The sequence below is a fragment of the Phytophthora ramorum genome (genome assembly GCF_020800215.1).
Source record: "Phytophthora ramorum isolate Pr-102 chromosome Unknown Phyram_PR-102_s0010, whole genome shotgun sequence".
In the NCBI taxonomy this organism is placed as follows: Eukaryota; Oomycota; class Peronosporomycetes; order Peronosporales; family Peronosporaceae; genus Phytophthora; species Phytophthora ramorum.
The window spans coordinates 412,728-429,370 of NW_027150656.1; the positions used below are offsets into that span (position 1 = coordinate 412,728).

Consider the following 16,643-nt stretch of genomic DNA (forward strand, 5'->3'; position numbering starts at 1 on the left):
ACACATTTCGTGAGTGGGTTGTTTGGGTCGCACAAAGCCTTTGCGAGCTCCGCGGCATCGTACCATGGGATATCTAACTCTTCTGGGTATTCAGTTGTCAGCACGAACGTAACTGTGCGCATGTCTGAAGTGTTCAACCTGCCAAGGCTAGGTAGTAGCAGACCTTCAACAGAAGAGCGCATACGTGCTCGTTTCAAAAAGAAATCGTAAGCCAGCCACATCCACCAGTGATCTCGGTTAGTAAGATCCCGAGCATAAATCCCCAATTCTAGCGACAACTTGGTTACATACTGCGTGTGTCCTACGGCGGAGCACATGGCCTCGAAATCGATGGCTGGCATCATCTCTTCGCATATCAATTCGAGCAATCCTGGATCTTGGTCCGATCCTTTGACACCAAATGCGGAGTTAACATGTTGATTTCGACGCGTACTGTCAAAGATCCGTCTCAGGAGCTGCCCGAGGGATTTTCTTGCTGTGAACTTGTTGTTCGTGCCCTCACGCTGAATCGACATGACAAGTGTCAGGAGTGAAAACTGCATAACGTGGTTCTCAACTAGACTGTCCATCACTTCTGGAGTCCAACAGATACCCTGAAGATCTACCGATGTCGACTCGGTTACAAAAGTACATCTGATAGCTCCACTCTCCAAATCCTCTGGGTAGTACGTATTTCACTGCTCTTGAGCTTCCTTTTCAGCTCCGACAATATCCACTATTTCGCCAAGAGAGGTTGGAATCGACTCCGATTTAGTGTACAGGTCCAATTTCACAGGAATTTTGATTTCTACTCCAGGTTCCCCAGGATTCACGTTATCATCCAGTGCTGCAATCCGGTCCAGTGCCTTCAGATACTCCTTGCTCTGGTGTTTTCGTTGATGCGTTCCGCAGAAACGCACGGAGTCGTAATCGATCTTACCGTTCTCGTGCACATGTCCATTCACGTCCACGTCTAGCGAAAACTTCACTACACTTGTGGCTTCAAACAATTCATCTCCGTATTTCCCGAGCTTGACTCCACAATGCTGAGTTAGGAGATACCGCCACGCTCGATAGTCTGCGTGTTCTACTGCTGCCATCAGCTCCAGAGCTTCTCGGATTTCATGAAACTCTTTTCATCTTTCTCCTCTTGAAAACTGAGCTCATCTTTCTCCTCTCGGCGTCTCGGCATGGTCACTTGTAGTACAATTGCATCCATCCCACACACATACTCAGTGGATTTAGGGTCGGAATATCGGTGTGAGGCTTCAACACCTCACACCATGGAGCGAGCAAGCCCCAACGCTCGTCCATTCTCGAGATCGACAGTCCAAACAGGAAATGGTCGGTAGTTTTGTGCCAACGCGTTGTTTCCTATCTCAGTACATATAATTAGACTTCGTAACGAAGTTTGTGTCGGCTTCAACAGCAGCAATCGACGACAATGTCTTCGGCTGTTCTAGTGGAGCGCACGTACCAGGCGCTCATGGGCGTCGTGCAGACGACTGCCGTGAGTCGAAAAGTGCTTGCGAGGCCTCCGTTCACATTTCTCCACAAACTGCTGCTAGAAACTTTGAGCGAGTTCGACCTCTTCTCGGAGCAGCAAATGGACTTTTCTACCCTGACCACGAAGCAAGCCAAGGTACCTACCACCTGCCAACAGAGCAAATGTACTTTGTATCACTCACAATTCCACCCGATTTCCGTCACGTCGTAGGCTGCTTTCTTGACACGTGCGATCGCATTCGTGACGTTCGTGCTGAGCGCGCATTCTGATCGGCACCACATCTCCTGTCTTTTGCTCGTGAGCCCTGTACAAGTTCTTGCAGGTGTCAGCGTCTCCGACACGCTCGAGTTTCTCCTCCAACTTTGCGAGGTTTGTCGGATCCCGAATCGCGATATCAAGGATGCTGCGGCACAACAAGTCCGCGAAAAGGGCGACGCGCACCTCTACTCGTCGGGTGTTATATTCCGAAAGGGGCTCGTGCTCATTCAGGGCGTCATTCGCAGCTTTCTGCGCCGCCGAGTTCGGAAGGCTGCCCCGCGTCTTAATGGCGCACCCGTGAACGGACAGGAACTGTTAATGACCGAAGGCACCCGCTTCCTCAAGGAGTTAGCTGACGGTCGCATCTACAATGGCATTATCCGAAGCGTGCAGAAAAGCATTTTCGTTCTGGGCTACGAGGAGGATGCTGAGGCACAAGACAAAGTCAGTAAGTATCCCGTCCTTGTACATAGTGTTGCTGCTTCTGCTGCCAAAAATGCTCACGGATTGTCTTCCTCGTGCTTGTATCGCCTCGCCTCGCCTCGCTGTAGACGAAATCGAGATGAAAATCATCCTGGAGGAGTCCCAGCGTCTCAGCGCAGCTCGCGAAGACAGACTCACACGCAGCGGCAGCAGCGAACGCGCTGATGGCGATATTTCCCTCGCAGATTTGCCCGACTTGACGGAAAGCGCCTACCCACATGCTCCTGGCTTCATCAAGCGCGTGTCATCACGAGATTCTGCGTCATTGCTAGGGCCCAAAGCGAGCAAGTCGAATTCACTGAAGCGCGCTCAATCCCAGAGACCTTCCATCACGGAAACGGAGCTGTTCGGTCTCCCCTCGAGCAACTCCCTTCTGAGTAGGAAGTCCACAAGCCGAAGCTCATTTGCTTCCATCGATGAATCAACACAAGGGAAGACTCACGTCGAAAACAATCAGCAAGAGGCAGGCGAACTGCGCCGACGAGTTTCGAAGAATGGTGACTGGCAGAACTCGCTTAAGAAAATGCTCGTCGAAGGTAGAGACGCTCCGTTGGGACCTGAAGGGCAAGACACACAAACGAACCAGTTTGCGGACACTGCGGACGGGTACGCTCAGTGTTGCAGCATTTCGTTTCTGATCTGGTTGACGAACTTGTTTTTTGTTGTTGCAGAGCCTCAGCTCACACCCCAAGCTTTCCGAAGCTTGGCATCCCTGGTACGAAGCCGCTAAGACCTCTTTTGAAACGTGGCTCTAGTGGATCGATTGCAAGTGCACACAACAAGGCCCTGCAGAAGGACCCGACGCACTCTTCACCAATGGCCCAACCTAATAATTCCTCCGCCGCACCTGCAACACGAGCTTCACCGTTGCAACGTGGATCCAGCCAACTGAGTATTCAGAGAAGTGGGGCTCCTGCTAACGCGGCCAGCGTTCCTCCCCCCTCTGCTTCTGCTGAAGGGGTCGTCGACACGGCGTTCGCTGGCACGTATCAAACGACCGACCAGCGTACCCAAGAAAAGCAAGCTTTGATCCGAGACATCGTGATGCGCATCGACAGCTACATGAAGCGCAAACGCCTTCGCGTGATCGACCTCTTCCGCTTCTGCGATGCCGATGGCAACGGCAGTATTTCACCCGACGAGATGATCGACACGCTATCGCAGATGGAGATCCAGCTAGCACCCGACCAAGCCCGAGAGTTCCTCCTACACATCGACAAGGACGGGAACGGGTCGATTGACGTCGACGAGTTCGAAGAGCTCGTTCGGGTGGCGCGTCGCAACGAGGCCCAGCGCGAACAGCTCAAGAAAGAGCTCAATGGACCGAGGAAACAGGCAGAGAGCAAGTCGTCCCAGAAGCAAAGCGCCGTCATGAAAGCCAAGGCGAAACAAAACATTCTCGACGAGTTCAGAGCTGCGCAAGAGGAGGGAGGCGATGGGATGAGTGCCAACCAGTTGCGTTCTCTAATCGGGCGGCTGGCACTTCCTGGGCTGAACGATCCCTTCGTGAGCTCAATAATCGACCGCGCAGTGGAAATCGCTGCGTCGGCCTCTGCTCCTCTGTCGCCTCCTTCCAGTTCTTCGTTGGTATCGTACCATCACCTTGCAAAGGCGCTGGACGAACTGGAATGGACCAACAAGTCCAACCGCTTCCTCGACCAGTCCTGGATCCGACAATTCGACTCGCAATTGGAGCGGGCGATTCGCGAGTACGAGATGCTTTGAACGGGTAAACCAGTTCGCTACATTATCATAGAGGCCATAAAGTGAAGGTTTCTAGTAAGGATATGCTCAAAATCTCGGTAATGTCCAACAATGCGTTCACCAGGACGACGTTTGATAGCTGCCACTGGGCCACCTCCTATTCATTCCCAACGAAGTCATCCGCGGTTCATCATCAATTATCAGCTCGGGAGCTTTCAGGTTCTTCGACTCCCTTTGCTTCTTCGTCGCGATGGAGACGACGAGGGTTTTTCACCAACTAGGAGAAGAATTCAAGTCTCGTTAACGCTAGTTTCAAGAAGCTTCTGGAGTGACGTCGATCGATCCTGTACACTACCCACCAACGTGGATGCTCGGATGCATCTGGGGTACTCATGGCTACGATTTTGCCTATCCGGATCGCTTACAACTTGAAACCAGTAGACTGAGTGCTTTCGCCCATCGGCTGATTTCCGCAAACTCAAGTGTTACCATTGGGTTGGATCTCGCTCTACTGAACACTTCAAGTTGCTGTGTCGTCAGGTCACCCGCCTGGTGATCAGCATCATGCGTCACGTTCACTGGTATCAAGTGAACGTAGTGCAGTCGGCCGTAGTAAACCCGCTGAATCACGGCTGCGTTGATTTCATCACGATGAGCTGGGTGTGAATGTGCTCAAAGGTGCTGATAGGTGCTCCAGTGAAGGTGCTCCACGGTGCGCGGGAGTTGCTGAATGTGCTCAAACAAAAGCCACTTTGCTCAGCTCGATCTGCAGGCTTCTACCCACCTGCAAACAACATTTCGATGGGCTACAAGTGGGTCTTAGTACATGCATGTATCATTGCCTTGGTGTAGCTCGTCCTTCTTCCTCGGTGGATCGACTACCCATATCGCGGCGTGTCCTCTCTAATCCAACGGACCGCCACGAACGTTGCTCAACTTCGATGGTGAGGTCGTTCATGAATCATGATAGATGTCGCGAGCGCCAGCAGAAGAGGAGCCCTGTCTCCACTGTCAGCGCTCTGCAGGCTGGTGGTTGTTGGCCCAGGACGACTTCGCGGGTAATGCGGCTTGGAAACAGCGTTTTCGCTGCACGAACGGCTTTGCTTGAATCGACGCGCTGCAAAGTGGTCACACGACTTCGTTGCTTTGACCAGTACAGACCCCGACCTATGAACGTGTTCGGTTTCAATTGCATCGACCACGCAGCATTGACGAGTGAGTCGTCAATGACGACTGACTGACCTGCATCCGCGGTGCAAATCGCGAGGGAGCGCATCATGTTGCGTGAGTCACGAGGTTGAAGTTCCCTTTGACGAACAATGCGCTTATATTTGAGAACTGCATGAGAGTCCTGCACGCGCAACAGAAGAAATAGGCGTCTTACCAATCGAGGTCCAGCTCGTCGGGGGCCTCGTCGTCGGAAGGAGACACGCGCGGACGGAACGGGTCCGGCGGGCGCTTGAAGCTGAAGGTGCGGCTGAGGAAGCTGTTGCTGCTTCGACTGCTGCTGCTCAGACTGTCGGTTCCACTGGTGGAGCACTCGCTCGAGTCGTAGCTCGACCCAAACGGATTGGACCGCGGCCCGAGGTGTGCCTTGCCCGTGACGTTCTTGACGCACATGGCGCAGAATAGCCGCTTCTTACTTCGCCCAGACTTGCTGAGCAGGAAGATGTGGTGCTGCTCGGAGCAGTCCCGACACACCGTCTGCACAAGGTGTCGTCAGCGGATGTGGCCATTGCAAGACATAGAGCGCGTGGACGTACCTGATGACAGCCCGAGCACTGCGGGTAAGAGCCCAGCTTGGGTTTGCACGTGCAGACGTGGCAGATAGTGCTGCTTAGGCAAGACAGGCAGGAGCACAAGTTAGCTTTGCAGTGAGACAGCGAGCGGGGACACGCAAGTACCTGGAGGGCAGCCACTGGTGGCTGTCGGCTTCGTCCATGAGAGCGCTGAATTTCTTGGCGCGGCCGCCTCGCGGGCTGTTAACGACGTTGAGCCAGGTGCTGGCCACGCCCAGCTGAATGGCCTTCTCGGGCGCGGAGCCGAACTTGAGGATCGACCCCCAGAGGAAGATCTCCGTCTTGTTGGTGCGCTTGTGGCGGCGGTACAGGTAGCACGACGCGGTGTGCTGGCGCAGCATCCCGGGCGTGGCTTCGGACGGCCACTCGGGTCTTTTGATGGACTGCAGCGTGTGGTACGTGAGCTCGTGGCCGCGCGCGTCGGTCGTGGTCCCCATCCGCTCGTAGGTGAGTGCGTCTCGGTCGTGGAGCAGCCCCCACGCACATCGCCCAGCAAACCACTTGATGCCTGCGAACCGGAAAGGGTCGTCGGGTGTCCGACGTTCGTGGACGTTGAGCACAGAGCCGTCCTTGAGGTCGTAGCCTAGCAGCACCTTGGCCGTGCGCAGCTCGTCGGTCGTCTCGCAGTAAAGTCCGCTCATGACGTCTTCGATCCGGCCGTCGATGAGGCCTGTGCCGACCATGACGATGATCGACTGGTTGGTCGAGCCGGGCACGCTGTTGAAGACGCTCACCTCTTTGCGGCGCTTCACGAACGCCCAGTGCTGCGGGTCGACGTTCTTGGGGTTGAACTTGGCCCGCTCGGCCACCGTGTCTTGCAAAAACTTTCTCGCCGCGTGGTCGTACAGCGCGCGGTCCTCGGGCGTCAGTTTGATCTGTGGACAGCGATCGGGGCCGAACATGGCGAGTGGCTCGCAAAATGCGTTGTGAGCATTCCAAACAGACGTGGGATAGCTGCGAACGCCGTATCTTAGTCTGGATTGTCTATCTGCGCCTGAGCGACTCGGGATCAACTACGACTGCCTCATCTGTGTCAGCTCATGGAGGAGCGGTACATGCACTCGACGGAGCCAACATGACATCCATCAACGTCGCTTGTCAAATGGACAGCTGGCCCTCACGCCACAGCACATGCAGTGCTGTGCAGGGCCATGCAGTTCGCCTATTTTGACGAATGTTCGTACATCGAAACTGCTATGGGGACCAAGAAGAGCCAAAGTAAAGGAACACGAACACAAAAATTGGGAAACTGGAAGTTGTTTCAATTAGTTGGCGAGGCAACATGACCAATGGACCGACGTGGTCTCGGCCCGACAGGAAACACTGTCCACATGTTCAACCTTCGCTCATGCACCAAAGCCAGGCAAACGCATTCGAGTCCAATGGCGTCATCCGACTACGCTGGGCAGACATTCCTTGTGCTTTCTGGACCTGCGCACCTGCGCTTACAGCTTGGGGCCAAGCCGATCCAGCACTGACCTCTTCTTGGCTGGGGTCTCGCCCGAAGCCTTGCCACGGTCGTCGCTTTTCTTGCGTGGGGGCCTCTTGCGGTCATTGCCACCTCCTTTGCCATCGGCCTCCGCCTCGATCCGCCGCTTGTCGTCATCACCGCCGCGACGGCGGTTGCGGCCTCCGCGCGAGCCGCGAGACGAACCCGATGTCGCTGTCACTACACGACCGCCACCACCGGAACCTTTTTCGCCGCGACGCTCGCGCTCCTTCTCCACACTTCGACGTCGTTTCCGATCACCTCCAGTGGCGGCGCCCTCGTCCGCAGCATCGCGACCGCGCTTTCCATTGCGGTCATCGTCCGCAGCGTCACGACTTCGCTTTCCATCGCGCTCCTTGCGGCCATCGTCCGCAGCATCGCGACCTCGCTTTTCATCGCGCTCTTTGCGGCCATCGTCCGCAGCATCGCGCCCGCGCTTTCCGTCCGCGGCATCGCGACTGCGCTTTCCATCACGCTCTTTGCGGTCGCGAGGACGATCGCGTTCGCGCTCATTCTTGTCGCGATCTCGAGGTCGGTCCTTCTCACGGGGACGCTCACGGTCGCGATCACGTCCACGGTCCCGATCGCGGTCGCTGCGTTCTCGGTCGCGTTCACGATCGCGATCCCCACCGCTGCTGCGGTCCTTCGCACGTGATGAAGATGAACGGTTATCCTCTGGACGCCGACGTGACGAGTCTCGACGAGACTGTGAGCGCGAGCGACTGCGGCGGCTCCGCGACACTCCTCGTTTCTCCGACGTAGACCCACGATCACGATCACGTCCGCGACTGGAACGAGTGGGGGAATCATGCCTACGAGACGAGGAGCGGCCACTATCCTCCTTCTTATCGCGAGCGTCGTCTCCACGAGGACTCTTCTTGTCATTATCCTTGCCATCCTTGGTATCCTTGGTATCCTTGGTATCCTTGGCGTCCTTGGTATCCTTGTCTGTCATGCTTTCATCGCTCTTCTTTCGATCTAACTTGGCTGGGGTCGTAGGACGCGGGGTCTCATTGTCGCTAGGCACATCTTCGTCCATTGGTTCTGCCAAAAAGTCAAGGTCAATGGCAGGTGCTGCAACCTGGTCCAGCTTCACGTCCTTAACCGTGCTTTCTTGTTTCTTCTCTTCTTCTTTCGGCTTTTTGTCCTTATCACTAGAGGTCCCGGGCTCCTTGGCTGGTTTAGCGTCCTCTTGGCTGTTGCCATTCTTGTGTTCGCGGTGATGGCGACCACGACTTGTACTGCGTGATCGGCGAGACGATGAAGCCCGCGAGGAGCTCGTGCGCTCACGAGACTTCTTCTCAGAGCGGGATTTGCTACGGCTGCGTGATCGTCCGTGTGCACGTGCCGGCTTATGACTGCGACTGCGGCTGCGACTACGCTTGCTACGCTCTCGTTCACGGTCGCTGCCACGGGAACCTCGGGAATCCTTATCGCTGGGTTTTCCGTCACCACCACGGCGATCGCGCTCACTTCTTCCATCACGGCCAGTCGACCGGTCACGTCCACGAGAGCGGTCCCTATCACGGGAAGTGGAGCGATTGCGTCGTCGTTCCTCATCGCGACCACGAGGCGGTTTGCGTTCTCCTCCCTCAAACCAGCGATCACCACCGCCCCCGCGACCTCCAAACGGCGGCATGGGTCCATCAAACCACGGCGGGGGAGGACCGAAGTAGTCGGGGTGTCCAGGCGGAGGGCCGAAGTAATCTGGACCAGGGCCACCGAAGTATCCTGGTGGAGGCATCCCACCACGACCCCGGCCACCACCACGACCTCCCTTCATGGCACCACGTCCACCACGACCACCTGGGAATGGTCCATCAAACCAGGGGCCAGGCGGACCATCAAACCATGGCCCAGGTTGACCACGGGGAGGACCATCAAACCACGGGCCAGGCGGGCCATTAAAGCCCATTGGGGGCCCACGAGGGCCGTCAGGGCCCCACGGCATCTGGCTTCCAGGAGGACCCATGCCATTCCCTGAAGGGGGTCCTTGGGATCTTGAACTGGGCGAACCCTTGTCTGTGCTCTCGGCTGCTTGGCCATTACCAGTAGATGATGCATCGCTTTCCTTCCGCGAGGGATCACCGAGATCCTCTTCGCCAGTCGCCGCCGCTCCATCCTCCGTAGGGAGCGGAGGCTGTTGTGGAGGTTGCGAAGGAGAGCCCGACTTCTGTGGTGAAGAGCCATCTTCGTTCTCGTCACCATCTCCGAAAATGTCACCACCAAACTCGTCTTCCTCGTCCTCTTCAGCGTCGCCCTTCTTGCCCTTCTTGATCTCCAGCGTAGCATCTGCGCTATCCCCTGAGCGGCGTGTAGCGGAACTCGCGGCCACTTCTGCCGCTTTCTGCTTGGCCAGAGCCTTTTCCTCAGCTTCCTTGACTAACTGCTCGCGCTCCTGCTGCTCCGTACGCGCACGCCGCAAAAATTCGTCTACAGACGTCCGAAGCACCTTGTTCGGCAACAGCTTCTCGGGCGACATGTTGCTCACGTTGCAAAGCGGGCACGTGAGCTTGCGCTCGATCAACGCACTGCGTAGACACTCATCGCACGCGGACTGAAAGCAAGCAAACACAACAAACCACACAGTTAGTCACCTCACACGAATCCACCGCAGACAGCAGAAAAAAACTTGGCCAGTCGCTTACCTCTTGACAGCACGGGATCAGCACGGCATCGCTCATGAGCCGTCTGCAAAGGGGACATGCCAAGTGCTCGGGGGGATTCGAGATGAATTGGTCCAAGGTGGCCGAGCCGCCGGACCGGGCCATTAATTTAGAGAAGTTTTTATTCTGCGGTTCTATCACAGCTAGCCCGCCCCACGGCGCGTTCACTACCGTTTTGCCCGCGCCTACGGGGATCTCGCTGGGATCACTCACAGCCTTCATGAAGGACTTGGGAATGCCAGTTTTCTTTTTCACACGGTGCTGATCAAACTCCGGATCCCCGTTCGTGGGGCAGTTCTGGATATAGTGTCCGGGCGTGCCGCACCGGTAGCACACATAGTTGGGCGGCGGGTTGCCCAATAGATTCGGTCCGCCAGGGGCTCCAGGTCCCGAGCGGCCCCCGCCTCTTCCATTCATCATTCCTCCTCGTCCGCCAAAGTCTCCACCGCGGCCACCACGGCCAAATCCACGACCGCCAGCACCAGTTCCTCGTCCACCTGCATCTCCACCCGGCCCATTGGCCGCGTAGTAGTTCATCACGTGATTGGCGTTGCTGCCGGTGGACGCCGTCCACGTCTTATTGCCCAGTCTCGAGCCACGCATGTCTTCTGCCTGTTCGTGAATAGACTGCAGCGCGGCCATTTCGTCCTCCATCGTCTGCGCGCCTGCAGCGTCTCCAGTGCTCAAGGACAACGAGGCCATTCTGTACAAAAAGAGAGGGGGAAAGGACCACACCAAAGACAACACAAGTGACCACAAGGACAGCAACACGTCAGCCATTGACCTCTCCTCTCTCCTACAGAATGAACTACAGAATTCCTCAGAACGTACGGCTGTGTGGGGGTGGGCCCGACCGGCAGCACCGGCGACGGGCCCGCCATGGGAGCCACAGGCGGTGACGCGTGGATGGCCATCGCGGCTGCGGCGGCCGCTGCCACGGCCGCCTCCTGCTTCATGCGGGCCAGCAGGCCGCTGCCAGGCTGCTGGCTGGGGATGCGTTTCACGGTCACGCTCGTGTTCCTGGGCAGCTGCGTGGTCTCATCGTCGTAAACCTTGCCGTTTTGCGCGTCGGTGATCACCAGGTCGAAGTCCAGGCCCTTGGCCAGCTTCTTTTTGTCCACGATGGCCTTCTTCAGGTCCAGCACGCGGATCACGGCGCCCGGAAACGTCACCGTGTCGAACTCCTTGGCCGACTTGAACTTAAAGTGGATCGACATGGCCTGGAGTTGTAGGGGGGTCTAAAACGTGGCTACCGGCGCTGGATGGGTCTACACACGCAGAGCTACGCGATGATCCCACTCCCGAGGCACAGATCGACGTGCGAGACGAGCTACGGCGACGAGGAGAAGCCGAATGATCCGAGCGGGCCTGCCGCTTGTGTCGAGCGAAGAGCTGGTTGGTCAATGCGGACGGGGGGCCAAAAGCAAACGCGCAAACGTGGCATCCGATAACCTTTCATGTAACATATACTACTGACAACCATTAAAACCAAACTGATACTAATATTGGACTTTATACTTACATACACTGTGTAACAGCATATTCGCGGTTCTATTCTCGAGATCTTTGTCGGTGTGGCCTACCCCAATTACACGTGCGCCACATGTTCCCCCTTTTTCTGCGTACCACGGTACTTTTGAAACTTGAATTTTGAATATCTGAACCGCCTCCATTCGCCTCCATCCCGGGTGGCCATGACCATGCAGGCGCGCGACCCGACGGAGCTGCTAGCGCCGGCCGGCGGCAAGGAGAACGCGGCAGGCCGCGGCAATCAGGCGGCGACTTTGGCCATGCGCGCTAAGCGCCGCGGCAGCAGCAGCAGCAGCAGTGATGCGGCCCGCCGCGTGTACGACAGCGACCGGTTCAAGCTCGTGCAGAGTCGGCGGGGCAGCGGAGCCGCGGCCAGCCCCGGCCACGCGCCGGCCAGCAACCAGGACGAGCACACGGACGTGGCCCCACCCGTGGCCGCCCAGCAGAAAAAGAAGGAGCCCACGCCGCAGCCTGTGGTGCCCGACCAGATCCTCGAGGCGTATCTGGACGCCGGCGGCTATGTCAAGACGCGCACGTACGTCAAGGGCAAGTTCCTGGGCAAGGTACGCTGCAATGCAGAGCTACCCTGTTCGTGACGGTGCTAATTGGTGCTGGTTTCTTGTTGCAGGGAGGTTTCGCACGCTGTTACGAGCTCAAATGTGAGCAGACTGGCAAGATTTACGCCGGCAAAGTGGTGGCCAAGGCGTCACTGGTGAAGCCCAAGGCCAAGCAGAAAGTGAGAGCTCATGCGGAGGTGGTGTGAGGATTGATGCTGATGATGTGTTGTACTTTTGGTGGTGGTGTCCTTTCTCGGTGATGTTGTACTTTAGTTCACGTCAGAGATCAAGATCCACAAGTCGCTCCACCACCCGCAGGTTGTGCAGTTTGAGCACTTTTTTGAAGACGCGGACAACGCGTACATTCTGCTGGAGCTGTGTCGGAACCAGTCCATGTCGGACTTGATGCGGCGGCGGAAGAGGCTCTCGGAGAGCGAAGTGCGCTTCTACATGCGCCAGCTCGTGGACGGCCTGGCGTATCTGCACGAAAACCTCGTGATCCATCGCGACTTGAAGCTGGGCAATCTCTTCCTCACGTCGGACATGCGGCTCAAGATTGGAGACTTTGGACTCGCTACGCGGCTGGATAATCCAGAAGACCGCAAACGCACAATGTGCGGCACGCCCAACTACATCGCGCCGGAGATTCTGAGTGGTCAGCGGGGCGATGGACACAGTTTTGAGGTGGATATCTGGTCGACGGGCGTTGTCATGTACACTTTGATCGTCGGGCGGCCACCGTTCGAGACGGACGACGTCAAGGCCACATACAAACGCATCCGTGCCAACCAGTACGACTTTCCAGAGACGGTGCAGGTATCAAAGTCAGCACAATCGCTCATTCGAGGCATCCTACGCAGTGATCCGGGTGCCCGACCATCGCTGGAGCAGATTTTGAAGCACCCGTTCCTGGCCGACGAGTTAATTCCGACCTCACTACCCAGAACAGCGCTGCTAGTTACGCCACCATCATGCAAAACCCAATCTTTCGCTAATCGTCACAGTGATAGTGAGCGCTTTGCAAATTCAACTGGTGTAAGAGTACCGCCACCTCCAGCAGCATCCAAAAGATATCCTCTTCAGAGTCGAGACGTGAACAATCACACTCAACGCGCCTCCGATCCTGGGGCATCACCCATGGCCCAGTCGCTGCCTCCTGCTTATAAACGTGACGGCTCTGGTCGGACCTCAGGATTGTCTAGCTCCGCTCGACGAAATCTAGCTGCAAGTAGCAGTACCGCGGCGGAGAGGTCTTCACACACAGGATCAGCGGAGATCTTGGCTCCTTCTCAAAACGTATTGGAAGGGGCTTACAAGTCTCTGTCCCGGTTTTTCTTTCTTCAAGAGCACACTCACAGTGGAGATGAAGGCGACAAGAGGCTGAGCGAGTCATCGTCTGCCGCTACGATTGTTGCTGCAGCACGAAAACTGAAGGAAATTCGCGCAGAGGCCGAAGAAATCCAGCCACTCATTCCTGCAAGCCTGTGGATCTCTCAGTGGGTCGACTACACTTCCAAGTACGGCATCGGCTACATGCTCTCGAACGGTGGATCAGGTGTGTATTTCAACGACTCCACCAAGATGATCTCCTCTGCAGATGGCCGAGCGTTCGAGTACATTGAGCGCCAAAGCAGTCAGAACCCAGGACCGGAGCATCGAGTCTGCTACACCCTGGAAAATTACAACCCGGCACTAAAGAAGAAGGTGACGCTACTTGGCCACTTCAAAGGCTACTTAGTAGACGCCCGCGCGGAGAATGACGAAGCCGACGCCCTTGAAAACCAGCTCGCGCGGTCATTCGTGCTCTCGTCTCGAGAAGTTGGCACGAATATTAGTGTGGTTGGCGGCAGTGCTAACGACGGCTCTGCCCAGTCAATGGTGTTTGTCAAGAAATGGGTCAAGACTCGGCATGCCGTGCTCTTCCAGCTATCCAACGGCACAGTGCAGTTCAACTTCTTCGACAAGTCGAAGCTCATGCTATCCACCAACGCACGCGTAGCGACCTATCTGGATCGCGAGGGAGATCTGACCGTGTTCTCATCGTCATCAGCGATCCTCACACCCGAACGACCTGACCTAGCCAAACGCTTGCGCTATGCCAAAGATATGCTGCAGCAAATGGTGCGGCCACCGGAGCACAAGTAGAGTAACTCAGTTCGAGGCGCAATTCACCTGTAGACATACCGCTCCGCGCGTAATTATAAATTCCTTGTCAATACTTCGGTATGGGTGGTCCTCGGATTCTGTTGGGGAGAATGGACGTCTGGAGTTTTGTCACGGCAGCAGTGAGTTGCTCCACTTGTGCTTGGAGATCTGCCAGTTGCTGTTGCTGTTGTCGGTTTTGCTGGATCTGGGCTAATTGCTGGTGCAGCATCTCGTCCTTCGACCCTTGTCCTCGACCCGAATTTTTAGGGACTTCGTAGCGCACACCGTCCTCCAAGCCACCAACGATAGGATTTTTCATGGCCACGTTGAGGGCCACAACATCTCGAGCTAGCTCATGAATTGCGATTCGTGAAGGGCCCTGACGCATAGTCCTCAGAACTGGAGGAGGCAGTTCTTGAAAAGTCGATTCTGCGTCCTCAGGAGGCTCATCAACAGGCACAACACGACTTTGGTGTGAGGTCGAGCCTGCACTTGGTTGGGGTGGAGGTTTGCTCACAGTTGACAGTCTCCTCATCTTCTCGGCAACGCCAAGAATAATGTTCTGTCTCCGAGCTGCTCGAGCTCTCATCGAAGTGTCTTCCTCCTGCTGCTCCTTTTCGACGATATACCGCCGTTCTCGAGTGCTTCTGGTGTTTGCCTTTGGTTTAGACACCGCAAGTAGCTGGAGGAACTTCTCCCGGCGAGATTTAGTCGTCAGTGCCTTCTCTAGACGCACAATAGCCTTAGCGTGCGACTGGAGTGCTTCCGCTTCAGCTGCCTCCCATACTTCGGCGTACGTTGTTGCCATCATGGCGATGAGAATGTTGAGCAGCACTACGACCGCACTCAGCAAGTGAATGAGTAGCAGGAAGTTGCTAGTGTACCAGGTGTATCCCGTGGCCTGCTTGAAGTTATCGTACGTGAGCTGGCCGTAGAGCATGAGGTACACCGTGATGAAGGACGTCGTGAAGGTCTCATAGCCGGTGGTTCCGCGGAGCAGCAAGTAAAAAGCACCACTGAAGCCCAGCAGGAATACGGAGTACAGCAGGAAAAACCGGTAGATATCCTTGACCATGTGCACCATCATGGCAATCATCAGGCCGCTGTCGCGTGACATTTGCAGGAACTGCAGCAAATTGACCCACAGACACACTACGATCAGAGCGAGCACGCTGTTGCGTACTTGCTGCGTCATTTCGGAGAAGGCCACGAACTCTAACGGAATCGAGCACATGATCGCAACGTAAGCGGCCACACCGATCCAGTTCCAGAACGACGCAAAGTATCTACGCACGCCCTCCCCTCGACACTCATTACGCTCCACGTGCAGAAGCAAGAAGATGCTCAGTAACCACGACAGGAACCGCAGCGCCGCCACCATTTTGTCGACTTTCGAAGCGAGGTGAATCCAGTTTGGGCTTCCCCACACTGTCGGGATGAAGTAGCTCACGACCAGCAGCGTGTATGCGGTGAGCTCTCGCCGAAACATGGCGGCGGCGAAGCTGTGCCACTTGGTGTGAAGGATCAGCCGCATGAGTCGATGCGACAGGACCACGTGGGCAGCAGAACTCTCCGCCGCAAGCGCAAGCGCCGTATCACTGACAGGAACATTCGGCTCGCCGTAGATGATCCTCAGGTCCGTGTACTTGACCGCTTCAAAACCTTTGTGCGAGTGGTTGAGCACCATGGCAAACTCGTCCAAGTAGTCGGTCGCAGCCCCTGGTGCCTTGTCCAGCAGCAAAGCAAAGAACTCGCCACTGTATCGCCTCGGCCACGTACCCGGTTGGCGCAATAGCCACCGCACCATTTCTTCATTGCCCACTTCCACTGCTGCGTGGAGAGGCGTCACGTCTCCGCACGGCATGTCGGGCGTTGCCCCCGCCTCCAGCAGCGCCTGGCACACTGCGAACTGCCCTTCCTGCGCTGCCTCGAGCAGTGGCGTCCATCCCGAGTCATCCTGCAGGACAAGAGCATATCGTCAGCTTCGACTGGCGCTACCCTCCTCAACGCAACGAACCCGAACGTCTGGGGGCACCCCGGCGGCCAGAAGATCGCGCACAATCTGCTCCGAGAGCTTCCAGCCCGCTACGACGTGCAGCAGCGTCGATCCGTCGTCTTTCCGACGCACTAGCGGTGCGTCTCGCGCAGTTTGAGGCTCCACCCTGAAAGACGCAACATGCACGGACGTTAGAAGCCGCGGAAGCCTGGATCTCAGCGGCCAGCATGCACACACAGTATCTGAGCCACCAGGTCGTCGAAGGCCGCGTCGGGCAGTAAGCTCCACGCCGCCTCCGCAGCCATGATTCATGACCATCGTGGCCGAGCGCCCCTTCACACCCGTAGTGCGTGGGCCAGCGCCCCTTCGAGCCCGTAGTACGCGACAAAGCGCGCGTCGCGAAGATTGTAGCGTAGTCTCACGCGGCTTTAACCCATTTGAAACATGGGTTACGTAACGAGACTGTTTTTCTCACAGGGTCATTATACATCATTCCACTATCAACCTCTCTAATACGATTGCATCAACAT

At 56.4% G+C, this 16,643-nt stretch overlaps 5 protein-coding genes across 5 annotated transcripts; 2 read left to right on the top strand and 3 right to left on the bottom strand.

Annotated features, from left to right (window-relative positions):
- Positions 1 to 1,423: 1,423 nt before the first annotated feature.
- On the top strand, positions 1,424 to 3,952 carry KRP23_10518 (TRAF3-interacting protein 1; the record flags this gene model as incomplete). The annotated part of the gene is made up of 4 exons (XM_067880979.1): positions 1,424 to 1,621; positions 1,697 to 2,192; positions 2,296 to 2,833; positions 2,899 to 3,952. 4 exons carry the CDS (start codon positions 1,424 to 1,426, stop codon positions 3,950 to 3,952), a joined length of 2,286 nt encoding a protein of 761 aa, XP_067741267.1.
- Positions 3,953 to 5,311: 1,359 nt separating this feature from the next.
- KRP23_10519 (uncharacterized protein) lies at positions 5,312 to 6,632 on the bottom strand (the record flags this gene model as incomplete). The annotated part of the gene is made up of 3 exons (XM_067880980.1): positions 5,312 to 5,635; positions 5,695 to 5,764; positions 5,836 to 6,632. The coding sequence occupies 3 exons, from the start codon at positions 6,630 to 6,632 to the stop codon at positions 5,312 to 5,314; spliced, it is 1,191 nt and encodes a 396-aa protein (XP_067741268.1).
- A 543-nt stretch (positions 6,633 to 7,175) lies between these two features.
- KRP23_10520 (E3 ubiquitin ligase PQT3-like) lies at positions 7,176 to 11,102 on the bottom strand (the record flags this gene model as incomplete). The annotated part of the gene is made up of 4 exons (XM_067880981.1): positions 7,176 to 8,950; positions 9,026 to 9,776; positions 9,868 to 10,588; positions 10,717 to 11,102. The coding sequence occupies 4 exons, from the start codon at positions 11,100 to 11,102 to the stop codon at positions 7,176 to 7,178; spliced, it is 3,633 nt and encodes a 1,210-aa protein (XP_067741269.1).
- Positions 11,103 to 11,579: 477 nt separating this feature from the next.
- Positions 11,580 to 14,117, top strand: KRP23_10521 (putative serine/threonine-protein kinase CCRP1; the record flags this gene model as incomplete). The annotated part of the gene is made up of 3 exons (XM_067880982.1): positions 11,580 to 11,978; positions 12,044 to 12,151; positions 12,246 to 14,117. 3 exons carry the CDS (start codon positions 11,580 to 11,582, stop codon positions 14,115 to 14,117), a joined length of 2,379 nt encoding a protein of 792 aa, XP_067741270.1.
- Positions 14,118 to 14,184: 67 nt separating this feature from the next.
- Positions 14,185 to 16,418, bottom strand: KRP23_10522 (Transient receptor potential cation channel subfamily A member 1-like protein; the record flags this gene model as incomplete). Its single annotated transcript, XM_067880983.1, has 3 exons — positions 14,185 to 16,074; positions 16,135 to 16,279; positions 16,351 to 16,418. 3 exons carry the CDS (start codon positions 16,416 to 16,418, stop codon positions 14,185 to 14,187), a joined length of 2,103 nt encoding a protein of 700 aa, XP_067741271.1.
- Positions 16,419 to 16,643: the final 225 nt, after the last annotated feature.